Below are 22960 nucleotides of genomic sequence, written 5' to 3' on the forward strand. Positions count from 1 at the left end.
AAGCAAACTTTTAAGTTCACTTCGTGGAACCCTGGCTCTGATACCCGCTGTGAGAACCGCCCAATTTAATATCATTTTAAGCGAAAACATCGGTCTTTATCGTAAAGATGAGAGCTAACACGCACTCGCACCAATGGCGCGCTACGGGTTAACCCACATCTAAACTACTAAGGACCAACTTAGCTTTTCGCCGAAAATAACATTAAACCCGGTAGTCCCGGTATGTGCTCCAACATATGCCCAGGATCACGCATATGCACATACCGTCACAAGCTCATACATCACCATTGATCCACAAAGAGCAAATTTTAATACAAAGTTAACCCATTAATCATTTCAACATTGACATAAGGAAAGGTTCCAAATCTATTAAGGTGCAAAAGAGGGATACAAGCCTCGGGCTCACAAATAACATAGAAGATATAAAAACCATAAAGTTTAATGTTTAACATGATATCCCAAGAACGATACGCAGCGGAAAATATAACGATAAGTAATAATGGCGTCTTGCTCAAGGACACCATCGAACATATTGGCCTATTCCTCACCCACGCCGGGTTCGGCGGGGTAGAAATGGCCAAACACCACTTCCGGCTCACCTGCAACTTAGTATATGAAAGCAACATGAGTACAAAGGTACTCGCAAGACTTACGCGAATAAATAGGTCAAGAAAAATGCATATGAAGGCTCACAAAAAGGCTTTAGGGTTAAGTAAATTAAATAAGCATGAGCTCCCTAATTCCACCATCTAGCCTCCTAGCATTTTAATTATCTTGCCCAACCCACCTCAAATTTTAGTTGATTAGATAACTCAATTCCTAAGTATCAACAAGAGGGAACGTTCATCCAACCACTTGACCACAACTTCTACGAAGATTTCGTAGGATAAAGAGCTTGCTCATAACCGAGAGCGCGGCAATTCGAATTGATTCATTAACCTTGCAAGGGTGTACAAACTTTACCCACACGACGCAAGGACCATGCGACTCGCCCAACCGATCACGTTGGGTGAGGGGGTACTCGCATCAACCATTCCCGACGAGTTATAACCGTTGAACATCACGCCTAACTTGCGCGGAGAGTAACCTAGGTCCACCGGGGACACCCCTAAGCCTCTCTACAAAGCCCCACGGCCACGCATCTAGGACCGTGCATCAACGACTAGAACTAGAGGGTATTCGGCTTATCCACCCCATAAATGGATATGTGGTAGTACGATAAGTGCTCAATTTCCAAGGTCGTCCACGGACGGTCCTTAATCGGTTCAAGCGGACTAAACCTCCGAGACTCCTTTCTCTAGGCCCTACCTTCCGCTCGAACCAACACCACACTTCCAACTAGACCGATCCAAACCAACATTCCGACACCGGACAACATGTTTAAGATAACACAAAGTGGGTGAAACAAGTGATCCTATTCCAAATTTCCCTACAAGATATCTACCAACCCTAGACACGACTAAGCATTTAGTTTAAATGAGTTGCAAGTGGCTACGTGTGCCAAGGGTATGGATAAACAAATCAAGAGAGGGCATTGCATGAAAATAGGACCGACGATGCAATAGATAAATATTTAATATAATCATAGATATCCCAAGTGAAATAACTAAATTTAAGCAAGTTAAATAGGTCAAGGAATCATGCTTAGCTGCTTGCCTTGATTCTCTTCTTGCTCAACCACACACTCGGCTCCCGGCTCGGTCTCAACAACTCGGTAGGCTCAACGGGTGCGTCCTCCGGCGTCTCGGTCACTATAATGCATGAATGAGATGTATGCATTAGGATGATGCCAATGATGTGAAAATGAGGTGATATGCAATGACATGGTAATAGAAGAAAAATGTCACATCAACGCGAAAACAAAATCACCATGGCACCACAAGCTTGATTACTAACCTAAACACTAAGACCGAGGCGAATTTCGCTTAACAAAACATCTACGAGCATAAATCCTGATTTAATTTAGGCACACAGGGGATCTCAAAATAAGCTCATGAGAGTTGAAATTGCATCAATAGCATATTTGTGGAATTACTTATGATATTCATAAATTTCAGCCGCTAAACTCAAGTCAAATCTTAAAAGCCATGCAAAACATTTTCAAAAATCCTAATAAAATTACCAGGGGTACAAGACCTGATAACAAGGATAACAGAAGTGGTTTTATCATTTTATCAATTTTCTATAAAAAGTTAATCATTTTACAAGCTTGCAGGCAGCAAAACCAAAAACGCATTAAAAACCTATCAAACAGTACAGGAACAAATACATGAGCTGGACCATGAGATAGAGAATTTCACAAGGAACACAACAGTATTTAGTTTGACATTTTTAGAGCACGACAAAAATAAGATTAACAATTAACTTGGTTTAGCAAGGATAAACTATAACTCAAGGTACAAGATTCTAACATGCATAACATTAATTTATCTAAGTAGATCTATTACAGAGGAGTCAAACCAAACAAATTTCACAATTTTTGGAGGTCTACAACATTTCCTATGCATTTTACAAGAATCTACATGAAATGACAAAAGCAAACGAGGTGGCAAGCGCTAGATCCACCCGGATCTAGCGCCCCTGGGCGCCGACAGGCGGGCCCAGGCGGCCAGCGCGTGGCCCAGGCGAAGTCAAGGCCAGCCGCGGCCTTGACCCGCCACGGGCGCGGCCAGCGCGCGCCCACGGCGCGACCCGCGCGCGAACGCGCGCGCGCGGCGCGATGCGGCCGCGGCCGGCAAGTGGAGGAGTGGCAGGGGGGCGAACGGGGGCGGGGTGACGCGCGCGCGAGCAGCATGGCGCGACGGCGGTACTCGCCCGTGGCACGGGCGAGCGGGGAAAGGCGGGGAGCGGCGGCGCGACGGAGCACCGCGGCGGCGGAGGAAGGGGCACGTCGGGAAGGGGGTTGCGGGTGGAGAAAGAGGCGGCGGACGGCCGGATTCGAGAGAGGAGGATGAGGGGGTGGTGCGGGCGCGGGCAATCGGGGCGGGGCTCACCGACGGCGGCGGGCGGCGGCGGAAGGGGAATCGGCAACGGGAGGAAAGGGAGGCGTGCGGTTTGGCCGGGGAAGAAGAAGAGGCGACGCGATTTGAAGTGGGGAGGGAAAGGCGAGCGGGCGGCACAGGAGGCGAGGGGGCGGCGCCACGCTGGACGGGCCAACGGCCGCCGGCGTGCGCCACCGCGCGAGCGCCCAACGGGCGGGCGCGGAGGGCCGAGGGACGCGGAGGGGGAGGCTGACGCGCGGGCCCGGGCGCACGGGAGAGAGAGGAGGCCGACAGGTGGGGCCGGGAGAGGAAGAAAAAAGAAAAATGCAACGGTTCAACTTACAAAATCAAAAACGTGCATTTCCCGAGCTCCAAAAATCACCAAATTTTTACTGAAGCACTATTAAACCACCAAGAACATAATGCAACCACTAGAGCTCAAAAATCTATTATGGATTGATCACAAAAATTCAAACAACAATGCAGTTTTGAATTTTATGGCTCGGCAGGGACACCCAAAAATTTAGTAAAAATATCCAAAATTCATCATTTGAAATCTAGTATTTGAATAAAATATTTGGGGGCACAGCCACATAGCAATTTTTAAACTTCCTTCACAACTTGCACATAAATCATACAAGAAAAATAGATGCTCATGATATAATTTAGTGCATATGATGTTCCTTGGTGCTTGGATGATGCTCATAATGACGTTTTAAATTTTTATCTTGTGCTTTTAATTTGTGGGTCGTGACAATATTAGTGCCTCAGATATCCTTGATCACTTCTCAACTTGTATGAGTAAAGTAGTCAGGTATCACACCATGATAATGTGAAGGAAATCTAGGTCAACAGGATGTGATCTGTGCCACTCCATTGCAAGAGATGTTTTTCTTTTTTCCGAAAAATGCAAGAAATGGTTTAGAAAGACGACGATATTGCGTGTCTGTTTGTCGACTAGGCCTTTTCGATGTCTCATTGGTGCAGAGGTTGAGAGTTGTACCATATTGTGAAAAAAGGCTTAATTGGTTAGATCGGGGGAGGCATAATTGACACACCTACAATGGGCCTGTTCGTTTCCTACTGGTTTAGACCCATCACATCAAAAAGAATCTTGCTATTTAGAAGTATTAAATAAAATCTGTTTATAAAACTTTTTGCACAGCTGGGTGCTAATTCGCGAGACAAATTTAATGAGCCTAATTAATCCATAATTTGCCACAGTGATGCTACAGTAATCATCCGCTAATCATGGACTAATATATCTTATTAGATTCGTCTCGCGAATTAGCCCCGGGGTTCTGCAATTAATTTTGTAATTAGACTTTAGTTAATACTTCTAAATGATAAGATTCTCTTTGATGTGACCCCTCTAAACTTTAGACCCCCGGAAACGAACACACCCAAAGTTGAGATGAACCGTTCCATTCCCATGCGTAGCTTTCTGTCCAGACTGGAATGAGGACCAAGCGAGCGTGACTTGGGAAACAGAAACAAATAAATCTTAGCTGAGACCTGTCAGCTTCAGACTGGCTATGGAAGTCTCCCTGGGTCTGGTTGTGATACCTGAATAAATCATCATGGATGGAGTGTTCTGAATCTGAAGTTCTGAACCCACCACCGTGGGGTCTGCAGATATGCTTTGTTTTCTGTAGTAAATTTGTGGGTTTGCCTGACAATACTCTTTTCTGATTTGCTCACCCAATCAAGCAATCATTCTAATCTCGCATGATTAAAAGACTTAGCATTATCGATGATCTTTGCTTGTCCGACTGCTCAGGTTACCTGAACAACCCGGAGGCCACGAAGAACAGCATCGACGCCGACGGGTGGCTGCACACCGGCGACGTCGGGTTAGTGGACGACGACGACGAGATCTTCATCGTCGACAGGCTCAAGGAGATCATCAAGTACAAGGGCCTCCAGGTGGCCCCTGCCGAGTTGGAGGCCCTCCTCATCACTCACCCGAGCATCATCGACGCCGCCGTCGTTGGGTAATGACTTGGCTCATCATTTGCTCTCTAAGTCTAGATATATCGTTTGGCAAGGAACATGGGACAGCGGAAAGCCATCAACATGAACTAGATCTTGATGTTTCAGTCGTTGAGATGGAATTATATGGTATCCATGGTCATTGCAGGAAACAAGTCGAGCCAGAAATCGGAGAAATCCCGGTGGCCTTTGTGGCCAAGGCAGAAGGGAGTGAGCTCAGCGAAGATGACGTGAAGCAATTCGTGGCAAAGGAGGTACTATTTCTTTTCTTGTGCTAGAAAAATTTAGTCTCCTCTATGAGTTTATTATGTTGCCATGCTTAATGTGAATACTAGGAATGGATCGAAGTATAAAATTCAACAAACAGACACAAAGCTAGAAATACGTTTGTTCAGAAATGATAAAGCCACCGGCAAAAAAAAAAGAAGAAAAGGAGATAAAGCCAGAAATTCATATTTTACCCCTTTATCAGACCTGCTGGATCCTTTTCCTGTTTTAGGTGATCTACTACAAGAAGGTCCGCGAGGTGAATTTTGTCGACAAAATCCCCAAGGCGCCATCGGGCAAGATCCTTCGCAAGGAGCTAAGGAAACAACTTCAGCAGCAGAACCCACCAGCTGTGTGATCCGAACAGACCCGTGTGCATCGCTCGTTATTCATGATTCGTTCGAATGTTGACATGTGGAGGAAGAACTTAATTCAGAGGCACAGAGTGTTTTTATCTGTTGTTGTGTAATGTATCTAGCTAGCTGGTGAGGCAGAGAGGATCGATTGATTGGAAATTGGAATTTTGAAGTACATCATGTTGGGGAGTCATGTTTATTAGGGTTCCTCATGGTCTGGTTGTTGTTGTTCGGCTGTGCTGCCTGCTTGTAATATTTCTCGTTGTCCGGTATGTTTAATTTTCGTCACTGTAGATTGGAATGAAGCGGAAGCTATTGACTTTGAATTTGCATGTTCATATAGAGTGAAGCGTCAAAAAATTCAACAAGCGCCCATGGCCTAATGGATAAGGCGTCTGACTTCTAATCAGGCGATTGTGGGTTCGAGTCCCACTGGGCGTGCCTGTATTTTTTATTTTCATTATGCACATTGACCGAATTTTCCCTTTTGTAAAAACACAACTGCAGATTTTATGATAATACTCATTGCTGCAAGCATCAAACCTGAACATAATATTGATTTATTGTCTAGAAATGGAACCAAACGTCAAACCCTAGAATGAGTCCCATTAGCTGTGGTTATTTTTTCCCTTTATATTTATATATTTTGCACTTGACTTTCAATACATTTTTCTTTTTTTTATAAATCACGCAACATCTTAATATTGCAAAAAACTTTTATAATTAATATTGCAAAAACTTTGCCATTGCAACTAAACTTACATCAAAGTGTGCAGACCAGCATGGAAGAATATAACAAAAACTGAACCAACATTGCAACGGGTCCAAACCAAATCAATTAATCAGTCAGTAAAACAGTCCGATCAATCTGAAATACGACGATGCATCTAGGAATTACTTTGTCGTTAACGAAGCTAATGATAATCAATAGACCATAACACTTAGCAACTGTACCTGCTGCATTAGAACAAATTTCAGAATCAATAATAAATTCTACATACTATGACAAGATCGAAGGTTTCAATCTCTCTGCAACACGCTCTAAAAATGGTCTCCGCAGGAAGCCATGTGCTCATAGAAACAGAGACATGTTAGCTGATGGCCTGAAACTGTTGATAAGGCTGTCCAGACTCAAACATCTGCTCGCAATTATTCTCAGTGGGCTCTATTGAAGTCGGAGAGTCTGCGGTGCACTTTGAGGAGTTGTCGAGAGCAGCTATCTTGAGGTGTGCAGGGGCCACACATGAGGTATATCACGTTACCCAGGGGCCTGACATAGATATCATCCTCTTTGCGGAGTTGCTGTACCAAGGAACTGGCATAGAGTGACGCGTACCTGGAAAGGGAACAGCATGAAACTCATAGCATAATGGTAAATAACTATCCAGCATTACTTAATAAATTATCACAATTAAGCATGAATGTTTTTCCTAAACTGAAACTGTAAGAAACTCTATGCACCAAAATTGAGCATGCACTACTATAGCATCGATGGGATCAGAAAATGATCCATCATTATTTGTGGTGAATCTAGCGCAATCGTGTACATGAATTTCTTATATATGGCATCCAGTATCAAATGCAGAAGAAGCAAGCTGCTCGGGTAGAGGTGGTGGCTCAGGAATCAGCAGGGTCGGTCTCTACAGAAGATCAGGCTTGACTTCCTTATGTTCAATTAGTTACAGTCAGGAGATTTGTTACTTAGATTGTTACAAATATTAGTTAGATTGTTAGGTAGTTAGCTGGCCATATATGATAGCTGTCATTATCGTCCACGCGAACCAAAAAGATCAATCTATGCCACCAACGTATTTCTCTAATTTCTCATCTACCTTCAGCCACCCAACATGGCAGGAAGCCAGCCAAGAGGCCAGGAACCTCCCACAGCAACCCATTTGGTCATCTTCTGCATGGACGTCACAAAGTCACTACATAGAGGTGAGTAATCCATACTGCGGATCTCTAGGAACGGATTACTCACATTTTTCAGGTATGCAGTATGGATTGCTTAAAATTCACAAATGGTGACAATGGGCGAATAAAATCGAACATGCATTCATGCTTTTATAAACTGGGACCACAGCAATATTTTCAATATAATAAGATTTCTTTTATAATCAGAAAATATTCTCTAGAGAAAACTCTAAATGGCCATAACAAAATTCAGCACAGAAAAACAATGGCAAACTGACCCTCATTGGACGCTCTTTGAAAAGTTGTGTTATGCAAAGGAAAAATACCAAAAAATCATCAGTTAAGCTTTAACTATAAAGACTCATAAGAGACATACCCAGAATCCAATCCCTCAGCCTTGAGCTCAATTGCACAGAGAGTTCCTATTGAGACCACTCTTTTCACATTCGGTAGTGATGATAATTGCTTCACAAGTGCATTATCCCATAGCTGCAAATCAAGAGAAAACATTATCATTTGTCTTTTTAAATGCATAATTGAATGCATGACTTGACAGATATAATGTTAAGATAACAGGGATGCTCCTTCAGATCATATTATACTTGTACAATGAAGTTTTTGTTGAATTGGGGTATGTTTAGTTTGAGGGCAAGGTTGGAGTGGATATGACAATCCATATTTTTTTGGGATGAGCAATTTTTTGTATGTTGGTCATGAGGGTGGATGGGATGAGAGTAACTAACTATATCTCCTAATTTCAAATATAAATAGTTAGCCATACACAAGTCAATACACAGACAAAATCAATTCTAATCTTACCACGATAACCACTGCTCCCTAAATAATATTTAGATAATCACTGCTCCCTAAATAATATTTAGGACCAGCTAATTATTCAATGTCATATATTTGAAAATGGCGGCAGTGATTAACAACAAAAATGCTACTTAGCACATATCATACTCTAATGAACACATCAATTATATACTAATCACTAACATAACTCATTAATCATAATCTTACAATAATGAATATACTAATTAGTAATACAATGTGCTAATTACCAACAACTACTTACTAATCATCATGATTAGACAAGGTGGATGGACTCATCCAACAGAAAAGAACTAACTCCATCCAGCATCTATGAGGAATATTCCTCCAAACTGGATGGCATACCAATCATTCCCATCATGCTTGTTTTTTAAGTATCCCATGGCTTCAAATCATGAAATATACTTATATAACAACACCATATATATAAAACGGAGAAAAATTCACAAACCATAGTTTTGGTCTACCTTAATGTGAGTTATATAATATAGAAGTTCTACTATTCGGTGTAGCATATTTCATTACCTCCTTTAGCTTCATATGATTAGCATCAAGGTTCAAATTGGTGGATGGATCCCGGTACCACTGGATAGCTTTTAGTGCTGCAGCACAGCCCATGGGATGAGCAGTATAGGAATGACCATGTAAGAGCGCCGTAAGCTGGACCGGATAAAAAAAAAATCAGTGATAATGTGTAGTGCCAGATTGTTGTGGTACTTTTCACATGCACAACATCAAACCTCATGCTTCAAGATGGTTGAGGCCAAGTATCCAAACACATTCAAGATGAGTACCTTAGAGTCACTTCTGAAGGATTCAAAAACTTCCTCTGTTGCTAAGGTTGCAGCTAATGGTATAATTCCCCCCGTCATCAGTTTTGCATAGCAAGCGATATCTGGTGAACACCCAAGTAACTCTGAAGCAGACTGAAAGTGAAGTTATCAAGATATGAAAAACACAAAATAAAAGAAATCTTATTCTATTATCTGAAAAGATATTGCATATATTACCTCCACACCAAGACGCCAGAATCCTGTAAATACCTCATCAAATATGACAGGTATTTTTCGACTTTTACACTCACTGACGAGTATTCGCTGGAAAAGGGGATCTATCATGAGCATTCCCCCAGCACCTTGTATTACTACACAAATACGAGTTTAATGAGGTTAAAGCAGTACATATCAGAGAGAAGTACTGAAATTATGTTAGCCGTTAGTATGAAAAGATTATAAATGAACTAAAGACTGATGGAGAATAAGCAAAAAATGATAAATATTCCAAGAAAGTTCAAAGGGAGATATTTATTTACCTGGTTCTATAATTAGTGCTGCAAGATACTCTGAATTGCTTGATAGAGAAAATTCTGATAGTTGCTGATTTATATAGGACAAATATAAATCAGCAGCAGATGATTTGTCCCTGCTCTTGCAAAAGACTTCAGCTTGTGAAGAAAAACCTGCATTGTCAATCAAAGAATAAGTTAAATAAACATCCAGAAGGAATTAGATCTGACATGCTAAACACAAGTCACTGACATGTATCACCAGAAGTCTGTGGATCATGCAGCATCGACTGTGGCAAAGAAAGGTTGTACATCTCACTTTTAATATACACAGTTGGAGGATCTAGAAAAAGTCCCCTACCTGAGTACCTTCAAAACAAATCTCATGTAACTGATCTTGGCTTACTGATATAACCAACAAGACTGGTAGTTGAAAAAACAAAGGATATGCTTGAGTCTTAATAAGTTATCAGGACAACTAAAAAAGACAATCCCATTTGGCCATTTAAGAGATGGCTAGTACAGAAAAGGTAAAGGTTGGCAAAGAGAATCATTACCGAAAAGTATAAACGCCTGGACATTCAGTTCAGCATAGTAAAGAGACACAAAAAGGCAGAGTTCAAAAGGAGAACTGCAGAAAAGTACAAAAGTCCAAAAAGTTTGTGTGTTATGTGGTCCAGATTAGTTTGGGAGGCCCAGATATGGTGTGATGGTGCCCCTTAGCCCACTTGTTTCTGACATAGTAACTACAATGCTCAAATTCAGGCATACCATGGCTGCTGAAGAAAAGACGTATAGGCTGATGGTGCTTGAGCTTCCATAGCGCCCAGTGTATCACCATGATAGGAACCATTTAGAGCAAGGACCTAGAGAGGAATTAATTATTAAGAACACAGATCAGGATGAAAAATGGATGTTTATAGTACTCAACATATCGTTAATTTGTCCCCTATAAATATTAAAATATAATTGAAATATGATAAATCAGGTAAACAGAGATGGGTTATTGTGATTAACTGAGGCTGCCAATGGTGAAGAATAAACAAGGGAAAACCATTTTTTATCATCTAATAATGATTTAAGCTTCAATACCATGTGAGCTCCTAGCTGTGGCTTATGCAGTGGGAGGTGGCACTGAATTACTGAAAGCAGCACATATGAGATGAATCACGGGTTCAGAGGGGTGACCAGTTGCTGCAAAGGGTTAATGATGCCATGATGGAGTGAATGCCACAGAACAGTGTGCTCAACGAATGAGTACAGCTAGCTGGCATTGAAAGCCCATGTTGGGTACTGGGCTCCTAGCAGGGACATTGGCTTTCAAAATGGGTTATGAATGGCTGTGGCATACAATACTAGCTACCACATCCAAGTAGCCCCTTTTCAAATCTGCCATGATCACCAAATAGACTTGGTCATCCAGATCGACACAATTGGAATGAAGGTATGGAAACATCAGCATTGCAAGATGTTGCCATGTTAGTGTTGCCAAGGAGAGCATGAAAGTCGATACAAGTTTTACAAAGGATTTAGAGACCTGTGACGATGGTATCAGAGAATCACAATATGAAGCGGACACCAGCGAAGCAGCAGGGAATAAGGGGAACGGTTGAAAAGAAGTGGGTGGGGGCGGGGGCAGCCCAAAGTTCATAGCTAAGGAAAGTAGTGTCAATAGTAAAAATGATTCACAGAAAAATAAAGATATGAAAGTAGCAACAAAGGGAAATGCAGCTTTTTATTTAATTATAGAACACAAGAGTGTACTCTAATTACACATTAAATGAATCATCTGACTCACACTCACAGCTGGCACTTAATTGTTTATTTTGGTTTTTGGCCTATATGCAATATGTCCAGATACCTTAATCATCAGCCTATCCATAATTCCATAATATTATTTTGACACGATTTCACCATAGATTTAACAAAAGTAAGAAAGAATCCACAAAAAAAGAAAAATAGAAAATTCTATTTGATCCATGTTTAACTATAACACTTGGTATTTATGATTAAACTGTTTTTGACCTCATTTTCATCGTGTCCATTTTTCAAGTTAACATATCAAGTAATGCGCTTTCTGTGATAAACATTAAACAGCATTACACTAAAATATTCAAAATAATTTTTGAAAAATATTGTCCAAGCATTTTTGGTGAACCAGATACTTAAGCCTTAACTTATACAGACAAAGATTAATTGTAATTTCCACTCCACGAAAATAAAATTCCCTTGCTGTGAACTTATTAATAGTTCAGTCAATAAAACTAAGCAAGGAAGCCCAGGATGTTTAGTATGCCAGTTACAGACCTTCAACTGAATATTTCTTTCTTTCTTTATACTCGTTTCACAGTCCGCTAGAATTCCATGATCAAGTGAAAATTTACGAAATGCCATCTTCAGAGCAATTTCAATTGCAGTGGATCCATTGTCTGAATAATAGACTCGAGAAGCCCAACCTGACAAAAGGGGGGAAGTTGTGACAAATAAGACAAAACAACTTTGACATAAATAAAGGCATGCAATAAGAAATAATGCAATACTAAAATGTGGATAGAGTTGACAAAAATAAAGGCACGCAATAAGAAATAATGCTATACTACACAAAGCTAAACTATTGATATGATTCATAAGCATGTCTCGTTTCACGCTGGCATCCTTATAATTGTCTGATTTCTTGCAGTAAACATAACTATCATCAAGCACACAAGCTCTAAATATATCCAAGAAAAAGTAGAATTTGGAAGCTGAGATGTCTTTTGAGCTCCATGTTAATTTTCGCATTAATTTCCACTACTGAGTAACATACAGTTAGAATTGAGTAAATGTTACCTTTGCCAACTCCTCCAAGCAAAATTTCCGCAGAATGCAGAGCAGGCTCATGAACATTCTCCGGAAACATCACATGACCATATCTTGCAGCAGCATAACCCATATCTCTTGCAAGTTCAATCTAATGAGTAAAGAGAAGTTTAGGGCTTTAGGCTACAAAAACTGCCTGTCAAAAGTTCCAGTACACAAGTTTAGGCTACAAAAATTGCCTGTCAAAAGTTGAAATACACAACTTTAGCAATAAAACAGTGTACAAACAGAGTTCTTGTAGAAAAAAAAAAGAACATAAACAAGAAATTCACATGCTGCATGAGATTTGAGGACTAAACCTGCAAGTTGGAATCAGGGCCTTGAGTCCACCAACTTGCACATGCATCAAATTGAGGGACAAGCATCATTTTGTTGTCTTTAATCTGCATGAAGATTTAGAAATAATGGATTTACTGTTCATCCAACCTTGCCGTGTAACCAGAACTTCATTACAATTATCTTTTGAAGAAAAAAATGAATAGAGAGTAGAACTAGTACATACCTTGTATGCAGAAAAATTCTCACCACAACGTGAATCGATTACTGTAACAGAATCTTGAGGGACAAGATTGTGCTGAGTAAAAGGCCACCATAGTAAATCCTTGGATTTTCTTTGCATGCTATTTAACTGCTCGTTTCTATTCAAATGAAATGATTGCAGGGCATCCTTAAGAACAATAAATACTGAGGATGACTCAGAAAACCAATCAGTTAGGTCATCTAAAGGATCTTCAGGAATTTGTGGCAAGGCAAGCACATGTACCCTAAACAGCAAAGTTAATAAAGAGTTGAAAGCTGTCATATCTAAACAAAAAATAGAGCAGTGGAATCATTCATTTAAAATAATAGAATTAACTGGATGGCCAAGAATGCAAACCTGTTTCTCAAGAAAGAAAGCAAGAATTTGTCATTTGATAAGCCACGGTCTTCCAAAATAACTGCGCTCACATCATAACCTCTTAGCAACAAAGTTTCATATGCAGACAAAGTGGATGAAATGCCACCTAGACGCCCATCTCCAACAAGAATAGCAGGTAACCTAAAAGGTCTGTCAAGAGTTCAAGCAATCAATAATGGCCACCTAAAACATCAACTCAACACAGAGACGTTTTAAAACTTCAAGCTAACAATTAACAATCAGAAGTTGATTTAAGAATCGAAGTAACCAGGTCAATCCATTTGAATTCTTATCTAAAATGTCTGGTGAGTTGGTCCTTCAGGTGATCTCACAAAGTGACAACATGGGGATGGAAACAGGAGAAGAGTGAGATACAGGGCTTCCTGACAGGGCGTCTCTAATGACTAGTGTGGTGTATTTAGAGGAGTCAAGTTGCTTCATAAGACCCAAGCAGGCTATTCCCTCTTGCCTTTCCACATTTCAGATTTATACTGAGCAGGGCCCATATAAATAACCATATGAGAGATGACAGATCAAAAGGCATGTTAGCCCTTTTAGGCTTATTTGCATAAAATTGTAGACCTTTGGATCACTACAGAAGATATTCAATATACAACCTAATAAATTCAGAATAGCTGATTTTCACCACAATTCAGTCCATCCACACCCATTAACCTTGACTGCTATTTCTAATTTGCACGCTACCATCTTACGGATTACTATTGCGTCTGCAGTTTCTATAGAAGCGTCTAGTAGACAGTGCTTTCATTGAACTATTTTTCAGATAGAGAATATGAAACAATGACATCAGATCAATTATCTTGATCCCGAAATATAATGTACAACCACTCAGGCAACAAACAAAACTCAAATGTCATTTTGTTCATTCTGTCTGAGATACTCCCAGTTTTTCTTTTTATAAGGCGTCTTCGTATTTGGAAAAGTCAACATAAACTTTGACCAACAATTAGTCATATTATATGCATGCTTTGTGGACAAAAGTTGTAAATGAATCCATATTTCACAGAACTCATAATACGACATTGATTTTATAGCAGCTGATAAGATATTGCAATAAAAATTAATGGTCAAATTATGCTTCTAAAGAGTTCTCTAAATCCTAATGTGTTCGGACTACATGATACTCATATTCAAAAACATCAAGCAAGGAAACAAGCACGTCTCAGAAACTGATAGCAGAACCCGCTGCAAGCACTGAAAGTAACGCACCGGTAGAGGTCGCATTGCAGCACGCCGGACGCGCCGGGGCTAGCGACGCCGCCAGCCGTCTCCAGCACCTTCCACACCTCCCCACCCTCCGCGAGGCCTTCCTCCAGCAGCCACTGTTCCACGCAACCCCTGACCTCGTTGTCCCCCACCGCCATCCCCTCCCTCTCCGCCGCCAGGTGCGGTGACACCGGCTCCCGCCACGCGTACGCCGTCCTGCACGATAGCACCTTCGTCTCCTCCGCCGCCCCATGCCCTCCGTAGCTCACCACACTCTCCTGGATCTCGCGGAGGGGTTCCGCCTCCGCCCCAACGGCAGGGGACGGGAAGAGGGTGCGGCATGAGGAGACGAGGCGTGTGGCGCGGGGAGAGGAGGAGGAGGAGGAGTTGCAGAGCTGCGCGGGGGTCCTGGAGAAGACGAATCGCGCGTCCGAGTCGGCGGGGTAGCCGGTCTGGAGCGGCTTGAGGTAGCTGACGGCCGAGGCGGAGGGGGAGCGGGAGCTGAGGAGGGCCGCGGCGAGGCCCGCGGAGACGAGGGTCTTGCCGACTCCAGTGTTGGCGCCGAAGACGGCGAAGGTCGGTGCGGAGAGGGGCACGGTGGCGGAGGAGGAGGAGGAGTAGCGGCGCCGCTGGCGGAAGCGGAGCAGGAGGCGGCGGAGCATGGCGGCGGAGGTGGGTTTTGGACGGGGTTTGGGGAGAAGTGAGAGCGAGCGTGGTGCGCGTTATCCGCTAGAGACTGGCGTTAGAAAAACGTCCAATTTATGCCACGAAATTCCTTTCGTAAAAGTTAATAAGATGGAGGCCACTAGCGAGCAGCAATCATTGATAGCCACGCCATCTGAATTTACAGCCATCGGATTACCACTAACTAGTTTGATCTGGCCGTCGAAGCCATCACGCAAACCATGAAATAGCTGAATCTACAGGGTCAGCTTGCGATGAGATTTATATGTCATCAGATACGACAATTTCACCGACCATCATCATCTGAACAACACTCCACCAACTATAGCCATCAGTCTAACACTCCGGTGCATGGATTGTTTGCACGCGCCGCGCACTCCGCGGTAAAAAAAATATGTCCACCATACCGTAATTATAAGAGAATAAAAACGACATGTTACCAAAGTAAAAAACATAAAAGCTCATATACGGAGGGAGTAATAGACGGAGTCCACTAGCGAGCAGCAATCATTAATTGTTGATAGTATAAAAGCTGAATCTACAGCGAGCCACGTTATCTGAATTTACAGCCATCAGATACCTACTTTAATCTGGTCCTTTTTATAACGATTTATATAATTTTTGTCTTTACTTATTTTTAAATCACGCACCTCGAATATTTTTTCAAATTTTATCTCTATCTCAACCTATTTGAAAAAAGAGGATGTTTTCTTGGTCCGTTGTCGACTTTTCTCCACATTAAATGAAAAAAAATCAAATTAAAATCACAAACGGGAGCGTACATTGAGCTAAAAAGTTTGAAACCATATAGAATATAGAATTAGTGCTTGGCGAGTAAAACAGAAAAAGATTGAAATCCTTATCCAGCGTTATTACTTAAAAACTATAATTATAAAATATATATACTATATAACATATCATATTTTTATAAAATTACTATACACCGAAGCAAAAGGGTTATGAGCATCTAGATGGAGGCAGGTGGAGAGAGTCCACGTGGATTGACAGAAGATCGCTGCTGCGGATGGATAGATGAAAAGGGGTCACATCCACATGATCGAGGGGAGGACGCAGATTCGTGGGGGGCTCCAGGTGCTGCCACGCGCTCTATTTCCGTCTCTTTTCCTCTATCATTTTGAATCATTGCACTATCTTGTATAGATGCGTCGCGTGGGACGTAGCTCTTAATTCTTGAGCCGCACCTCTTTTTCTGTGTGGAAGCCCTAATCCCATGCTCATGCGGCATCCGCCTCGAGCCGTGGGGTGGAAAACATGCATTATTCCCACCTAAGCGACATTGCGACAACTTTCCACGTGAGTTGACACCATACGCAAGGAGGTCCTAATGACCACGACGTCCCAATTCAAATTCCACCTAGATGCCTAGGCGACTACTGAAATCCAAGGTCACGATCTCATGATAGTGGCTTGGATTTTCCGCAACTAGGGATGTAAACGGAACAGATACCTATGGATACGAAAACAAATAGTTATTTTTCTTCTCGGATTCGGATTGGGTACGGAATGTTTTAAATATGTTGGAAAGATATAAATGGATATAGACATCACAAAAAATTAAGTTTCAATATTCAGATTCGGATACGACGTCATCAGGTACTAAATATCCCGACTCGGATACGGATGGATATTAATCCCTCTAAACGAATACAAACTTGAATATGGATGGATATTATCCATACTATTTACACCCCTGTCCGCAACAACTTCTAAGAGTCGATACATAGTTTGATTGGAAGCACTCCATTTCAGAGAAATCTACTCCGCTCAACAAATTCCGCCATTAAACAGCTGTTATTGCACACGGTAGTTACTCACAGCAGGAGCTAGCAACTGGCTCGGAACAACTTGTCGTAACGGAAGGCGCCCAGGATCCCAAGAAATGGTAGAGAACTTGAGGAAGTTTTGCTGTTCTAGTTGTTTGTCGTAGTCAGTGATCGAGGACTAAAAAGGCAATGTTCGCAGTGGCCACAAGTACAGCCGATTGTTCCATTCAGCGGCAACATTCTCTCATGTGTATAATTCTCTAGACCCAGTTGTCGCACGTAGTGGCGGAGCCAGGAATTTGCGACTGGGTATGCCAATTGCCACATATAAAAAGTTTTCGAAGCAAATACAATAAGTTATAATAACCATAACAAATACATAATAATAACCAAAGTACATAACAAATCCATAATAATAACCAAAGTACAAGTTCTAAACATGAATAATTAAAAAATATTACAAAACAGTAAAGGCTACTACAATATAACCCTACGATCCCCTTATTGGAAGAGATTGATGATATCCTCATCTTTCACTCGACTGAAGAATTCTCTCTCAATAAATGTAACCAAGCAATTGTTCAAATATTCATCACCCATTTTGTTCCTTTGCTTGTTCTTCACAAAATTCATCGTGGAAAACACTATTTCAACACTAGTAGTGGCTAAGGGAAGAATTAGCACCAACTTAAGAAGCTTGTAAATAATATAATATTGTTCATCTTTTTCAGTGTCCACAAGCTTAACTGAAAGCACACATAGGTTCTTCAAATTTTGAAACCTTTCATCTCTATGAACATGAGAAATGTACATAGTAAGCTGCCATAGAAGTTTTGATAATTCCTCAGTTGTGAAATCCTTAGGATAAAACTTTGTAGCAAGTGTAACCAACTTGGCTTGATCATAAGCAGCAAATGAATTAAGTGGACTAAATGCTGCCATGCAAGAAAGTAGTTCTGTGTTTACCTCCTCAAATCTGTCATTTAGTTCTTGAAGTTGCCTATCAATGATGCTCACAAACATATCAACATGGAAGCAGTGATAGTTCATTGCGCCATTATAGAACCCTCTTCTAGGTCTCCCAAAAGGATAATAAGGACCCTCCATGTCAACAACTTCAATCTTGTACTTCACACAAAAAGAAGTGACCCTTTGAAGAAAACCATTCCATCCTTCCTCTTCCCGCAAGCATTGCAAATGAAACTTTGTAAGATTAACAAGCTCCATAGCATTCACAATATCTTGATCTTTCTTTTGCAAAGATCTACTCAAGTCCTCAGTATAACCAAATATTTCTTGCATCAAGTGTGCCATGAATACAAACTCAAATGACCGAAATGATGTCAACATAGTCATAGCTGCTTGGGCCTCCGTTGTAGTATACTCTTTTCCAATCTTCACTGAACACGCCTGATTGCAGGATACATAGAGAAAACATGCATCACAGTTTTGTAGTGAGAGCCCCAGCGAGTATCACATGGCCTTCCCAAACCCATTTCTTGATTCAAACCCCTCCCGGTTTCCACTTCCTCCAACTCTAATGCATCAATGAGTTCCTCATCCTGAGCCATTCGAAGCATTCTCATCTTTTTACAAGAATTTCTAAGAACATTTAACAAGATAACAAGCTGTCCAAAAAACCATGTGCAATCCCCACTCTCCTTAGCAACAGCAACAAGAGTTAATTGTAGCTGATGAGCAAAGCAATGAACATAATAAGCATATGGAGACTCGTCCATAATTAGTTTCTTCAGCCCATTAGCATTACCTTTCATATTACTAGCTCCATCCTATCCTTGCCCACAAACCATTGCAAAGGTCAAATTATACTTCATAAGCATCTGCTCCAGTGCAGCCTTAAGTGTCATGGCACTAGTATCTTCAACATGGGCAATACCAAGAAACCTGACAACTGCTGGTCCTTTTTTATCATCATAACGCAAGCAAACAGCTAGCTGCTCATTCTGATACACATTAGCAGACTCATCAGCAAGTATTGCAAAATGTTGACCACCAAGTTCTTCAATGACTAGCTTAGTAGTTTCTTGGGCACAAGACTTGATGAACTCATGTTGTATTTCATGGCATGTAATCTTACAGTTTTGTAGAGAATTCTTTAGAACCACCTTGTCAACCTCATCAAAATTTCCTGCAAGCCAATTTAAAAGCTCAAGAAAATTTCCTTTGTTCAGTGACTCTTCACTTTCATCATGCCCTCAAAATGCCAAGCCTTGGCGCAACAAAAATCTCAAGCACTTGAGTGTCCATGTCAAACGAAGCAAATATAAGGCTTTGTACTGTGCGGTGTTAGAAGCAAAAGACTCCTGAATTGATGTTGTAGGTGTAGTGAACCTATCATATTTTTCTTGAGCTTCAGCATGAGCACTAGTGACAGCACCAATGTGTTTTTTCAATCTTGATTTTAGGTGCCAGTTCCTCCATCCACCATTCACAAATGTATCTCCACCTGGGCATTTTGTTCTATCCTTGAACAAATAGCAAACAAAGCAAAAGGATGCATCTTTTTCTACACTATACTCGAGCCATTTATTTTCCTTAAACCAAACAGGGCAAAAGCGACGTGGATGACCACTTATATCTCTCTATTTAAAATCATGATTCTTTGGCTGACATGGCCCTAACTCAATATATCTCCTTCTAACTCTATCTTGGTCATTGACATCATACCTTGAGATGGGAATTCGCTTCCCAGGATCATGCTCAAGCGCTTCCAAATCTGCTCTGATTTCACCATCTACATCAGTTGCAGTTTCTTCTACAATTGGAGTTGGGGGGCCTCTGTCCGACTGGGGAGCTTCACCATTTTCTTCATCATTATATTCTGTGCTGGTACAAATTGGGAAGCTTCACCATCATTCTGTGCTGGCACAAGTGCTAACTGCATATTACTCCCATTACTCTCAATCTCAACATCATTTGGTGTGGATGTGGAGGCTATTTTTTTGGCCTTTGCAGCTTTCTCCCATAATGCAAATATGCTAACACCCTTCTTCTTCATCTACATTACAAGAAATCAAGAATTAAGAACACAATTGAAAGAATTGTAAAAGGAAATCTTCAATAGTTCCGTTCTGCTCTTCTCACCTTGCTTGAAGTTGAAGTTGCTGAGGGACAGGTGGCGGTGGACTAATGGAGAGGCGGTGCTGCTGCTGTGCTACAGAAGGGGCGCCGCCCGTCCCGTCGGCCGCCGCCGCCGCCGCGGAGCCGGCGCGCCGCGCGTTGCCACCTGGCCACCGGTGGCTGGCTCCTTCGCGGTTCGTGCTGGCCTGTTGGGGTGGGAATTGGGGCGGCGAGGGGGCTGGTCGGCGGGACAAGCGGAGCCGGGTAGGGAGGATCGAGGACGGGAGCGTCGGGAGGTCAGGGTCAGGGACGGACGGAAGTTTTATTTCTGGGTTTCCTTTGTGGCCTCGTGGGCTTTGTTGTATTGGGCCTATGAGCTATATTTGACAGTATTGTGTATACATATTAATATTTTCTTTTAAATCTTAGGTACGTCAAGGAGTATAGGGGCATACCTCTGCCGCCGCGCCTGGTCGCACGCTGTCAACCACTCCATCATCCACTACTACCCAAGAAAAAGCATGCCGGTGGTGCCAAACCCGAGCAAGATATCATCACTGCAAGAAGCTATTTCCTAGTGCCTCCCACTCCTATAGAGGAAATTTTGTTTTCCCCTCATTTTCCACAACGAGTGGTCTAATACTACAGCTCAGGCTATTTCTCCTTCAGTGTGGTTGCAAAAACAGGGGCAGAAAAGGAGCAGTAAGATGGTTAGCATGGGCGGAGGGCCCAATGTGGCCCGGTATTGCCTGGGCAATACCTTGGCCCAGCCCAAGAAGAGTAGAAATTAGGTTTTACTGCTCTGCTGCTCGCACTGTCGCACGGTCGGATGATTCGCATCGCACGCTGACCCGTTGACGCCCGCCCGCCAGGCCGCCAGGCCGCCGCCCGCCCGCCAGCGCCAGGCCGCCGCCCGCCCGCCAGGCCGCCGCCGGCCGCCCGCCTGCCAGCGCCAGGCCGCCGCCGCCCGCCCGCCCGCCCGCGCCACGGCGCCAGGCCGCCGCCGCCCGCCCGCCAGCGCCAGGCCGCCGCAATTTCAGGTAGGAATCACGGGATGCCTCAGATCCTGCGGGTGCACGGTTCCTTAATAACTTCTGAAGTTCTGATGTATGATTAATGCTCAGCTCTGGAGGGGACAGGGGAGTATGACTGTACGAGCTTGTGTAGTCTCATCTGATTTCTGCGTATCGAATATTCGAATCGTCAGTTGTATTTGCATGTCATTGTCTCATCGTTATGTTTGAATAAACCCATTACCCATGAGTTGTTCTATTAATCTATTTTATGTTAATCTGAACCTGCATAATGTGATACATGCTGATGCTGTACTCTTGCGTTTATCTGTATTTCCTTGCATAATGTTTAGTTGTTTACTTGTTTTCCCCCTTGAAAGACCAATTATAAATGCTTAGATTATGCCTTGCCTTGCGTCCTTGCCTGCATACTCGATAGATGTAGCTATCCTGATTCCTAAAGCATTAGTTAACTTCGAGGCAGTTTAGATTATGCCGTAGGTAAGTAGGTTGGTGAACATACGACTAGTTAATTAACAGTTCGAACTGTTTAAGGTGTCGACTGATGTCCAAACCTGACTCCGATTTGGCGGCTTATTTCTCATTTCAGAAATGATTTTGGTTTCTAGAGGAAAACTTACCATATGCTCTGATATGTATTTCCTGGCTTTGGTTCTTGAATCCAGAAGTGACAGACTGACAGCAATCCTCCGTTTGGCCGTTCCCATGTCCGGAAACAACCAGAATCAGGGGAGGGGGAGGGGGAGGGGGAGGGGTAGGGGGAGGGGAATTGGGCAAAGAACCAGAGGTATATTTGCCATTTGACAGCAATTGTTGATTCCATGAGTTTGATTTCGGATTTGCTGTAATGTCTAATACATATTGTTGTTTGATTATAGGGATTTACAGCTATTTTACTTCCAGTAGTCAAGGTGGACCAAGCACCCATGCTAGTGGACCAAGCACTCATGGTAGTGGTGTTTATCACGAATCTGAAGAAGTGGAAGAAAATATTGCTCCTCCACTTGCACAAGTTGAAGAGGATGTACATGTTGATGTTGAAGAGGATAATGTCGAAGAAAATGCACATGATCAAGGCAATGATGAAGAAATTAATGGTGAAGAAGTGGAAGGTATAACTGAATTCAACCCGGATCACATTATTTCTGATCCAGGACTTCGTATTCCGATTGATCGTTTTGCACCTAATATTAGAGATGAAGTTAGAAGAGCTTTCATAGCTAAAGGTCCGACTCAACCAATTGGTCATATATTTCCATAGTCACATGATAAGAGGAGTTTTCAAAAACATTGGTTTAGAAATTATAGTTGGTTGGAATATAGTTTGGAGAAGAATAAGGCTTATTGCTTTTATTGTTATCTTTTCAAACATGATCGGATGGAGGAGAAGTTTTGTCACGATGCATTTACAAAAGTTGGCTTCTCAAAGTGGAGGAATGTATACACGGCATTTCCAAAACATGTTGGTGGGCCAAATAGCATACATAATATTGCAACAACACCATTCCATGATTTTCGTAACCAAAGGTCAAGTATAAGTCATAGAATGTCAAGTTACAGTCAAGATGCATTGGTCAAATATGAGACCCGGTTGGAAACTTCCTTAGGTATTGTAAGTTATCTTGCATTGCAAGGTGAACCATTTCGGGGGCATGATGAGACTAGCACTTCCTTAAATAAGGGCAATTTTTTAGAATTTCTTGATTGGTACAAACAAAGAAATGAGGAGGTTAGAAAAGCTTTTGATGAGTTGTGTCCGAAAAA

At 42.1% G+C, this 22960-nt stretch overlaps 3 protein-coding genes and 1 non-coding gene across 5 annotated transcripts; 2 read left to right on the forward strand and 2 right to left on the reverse strand.

The window, feature by feature from the left end:
• The first annotated feature begins 4500 nt into the window (after positions 1 to 4500).
• LOC112897067 (probable 4-coumarate--CoA ligase 1) lies at positions 4501 to 5926 on the forward strand. 2 transcript variants are annotated; one of them, XM_025965258.1, is made up of 4 exons: positions 4551 to 4608; positions 4762 to 4975; positions 5122 to 5227; positions 5473 to 5926. In XM_025965258.1, exons 1-4 carry the CDS (start codon positions 4566 to 4568, stop codon positions 5596 to 5598), a joined length of 489 nt encoding a protein of 162 aa, XP_025821043.1. In that variant the 5' UTR covers positions 4551 to 4565; the 3' UTR covers positions 5599 to 5926. The 2 variants fall into 2 exon arrangements, with proteins under 2 accessions (XP_025821042.1, XP_025821043.1); XM_025965257.1 differs by having other exon boundaries at positions 4501 to 4975.
• Positions 5927 to 5964: 38 nt separating this feature from the next.
• Positions 5965 to 6037, forward strand: TRNAR-UCU. The gene has a single exon. It is a non-coding gene; the product is annotated as a tRNA-Arg (tRNA).
• Positions 6038 to 6389: 352 nt separating this feature from the next.
• Positions 6390 to 15350, reverse strand: LOC112897207 (bifunctional dethiobiotin synthetase/7,8-diamino-pelargonic acid aminotransferase, mitochondrial). The gene is made up of 14 exons (XM_025965453.1): positions 14617 to 15350; positions 13366 to 13536; positions 12991 to 13252; positions 12788 to 12871; positions 12459 to 12579; positions 11937 to 12085; positions 10401 to 10495; positions 9883 to 9998; positions 9657 to 9803; positions 9355 to 9488; positions 9139 to 9270; positions 8870 to 9004; positions 7887 to 7999; positions 6390 to 6932 (listed from the first exon to the last, which is right to left on the reverse strand). Exons 1-14 carry the CDS (start codon positions 15273 to 15275, stop codon positions 6752 to 6754), a joined length of 2499 nt encoding a protein of 832 aa, XP_025821238.1. The 5' UTR covers positions 15276 to 15350; the 3' UTR covers positions 6390 to 6751.
• A 2232-nt stretch (positions 15351 to 17582) lies between these two features.
• Positions 17583 to 21903, reverse strand: LOC112898106. The gene is made up of 5 exons (XM_025966503.1): positions 21817 to 21903; positions 19953 to 20100; positions 18890 to 19230; positions 18608 to 18772; positions 17583 to 18491 (listed from the first exon to the last, which is right to left on the reverse strand). The coding sequence occupies exons 1-5, from the start codon at positions 21901 to 21903 to the stop codon at positions 17583 to 17585; spliced, it is 1650 nt and encodes a 549-aa protein (XP_025822288.1).
• Positions 21904 to 22960: the final 1057 nt, after the last annotated feature.

This window comes from Panicum hallii, chromosome 6, assembly GCF_002211085.1.
Source record: "Panicum hallii strain FIL2 chromosome 6, PHallii_v3.1, whole genome shotgun sequence".
Lineage (NCBI taxonomy): Eukaryota > Viridiplantae > Streptophyta > Magnoliopsida > Poales > Poaceae > Panicum > Panicum hallii.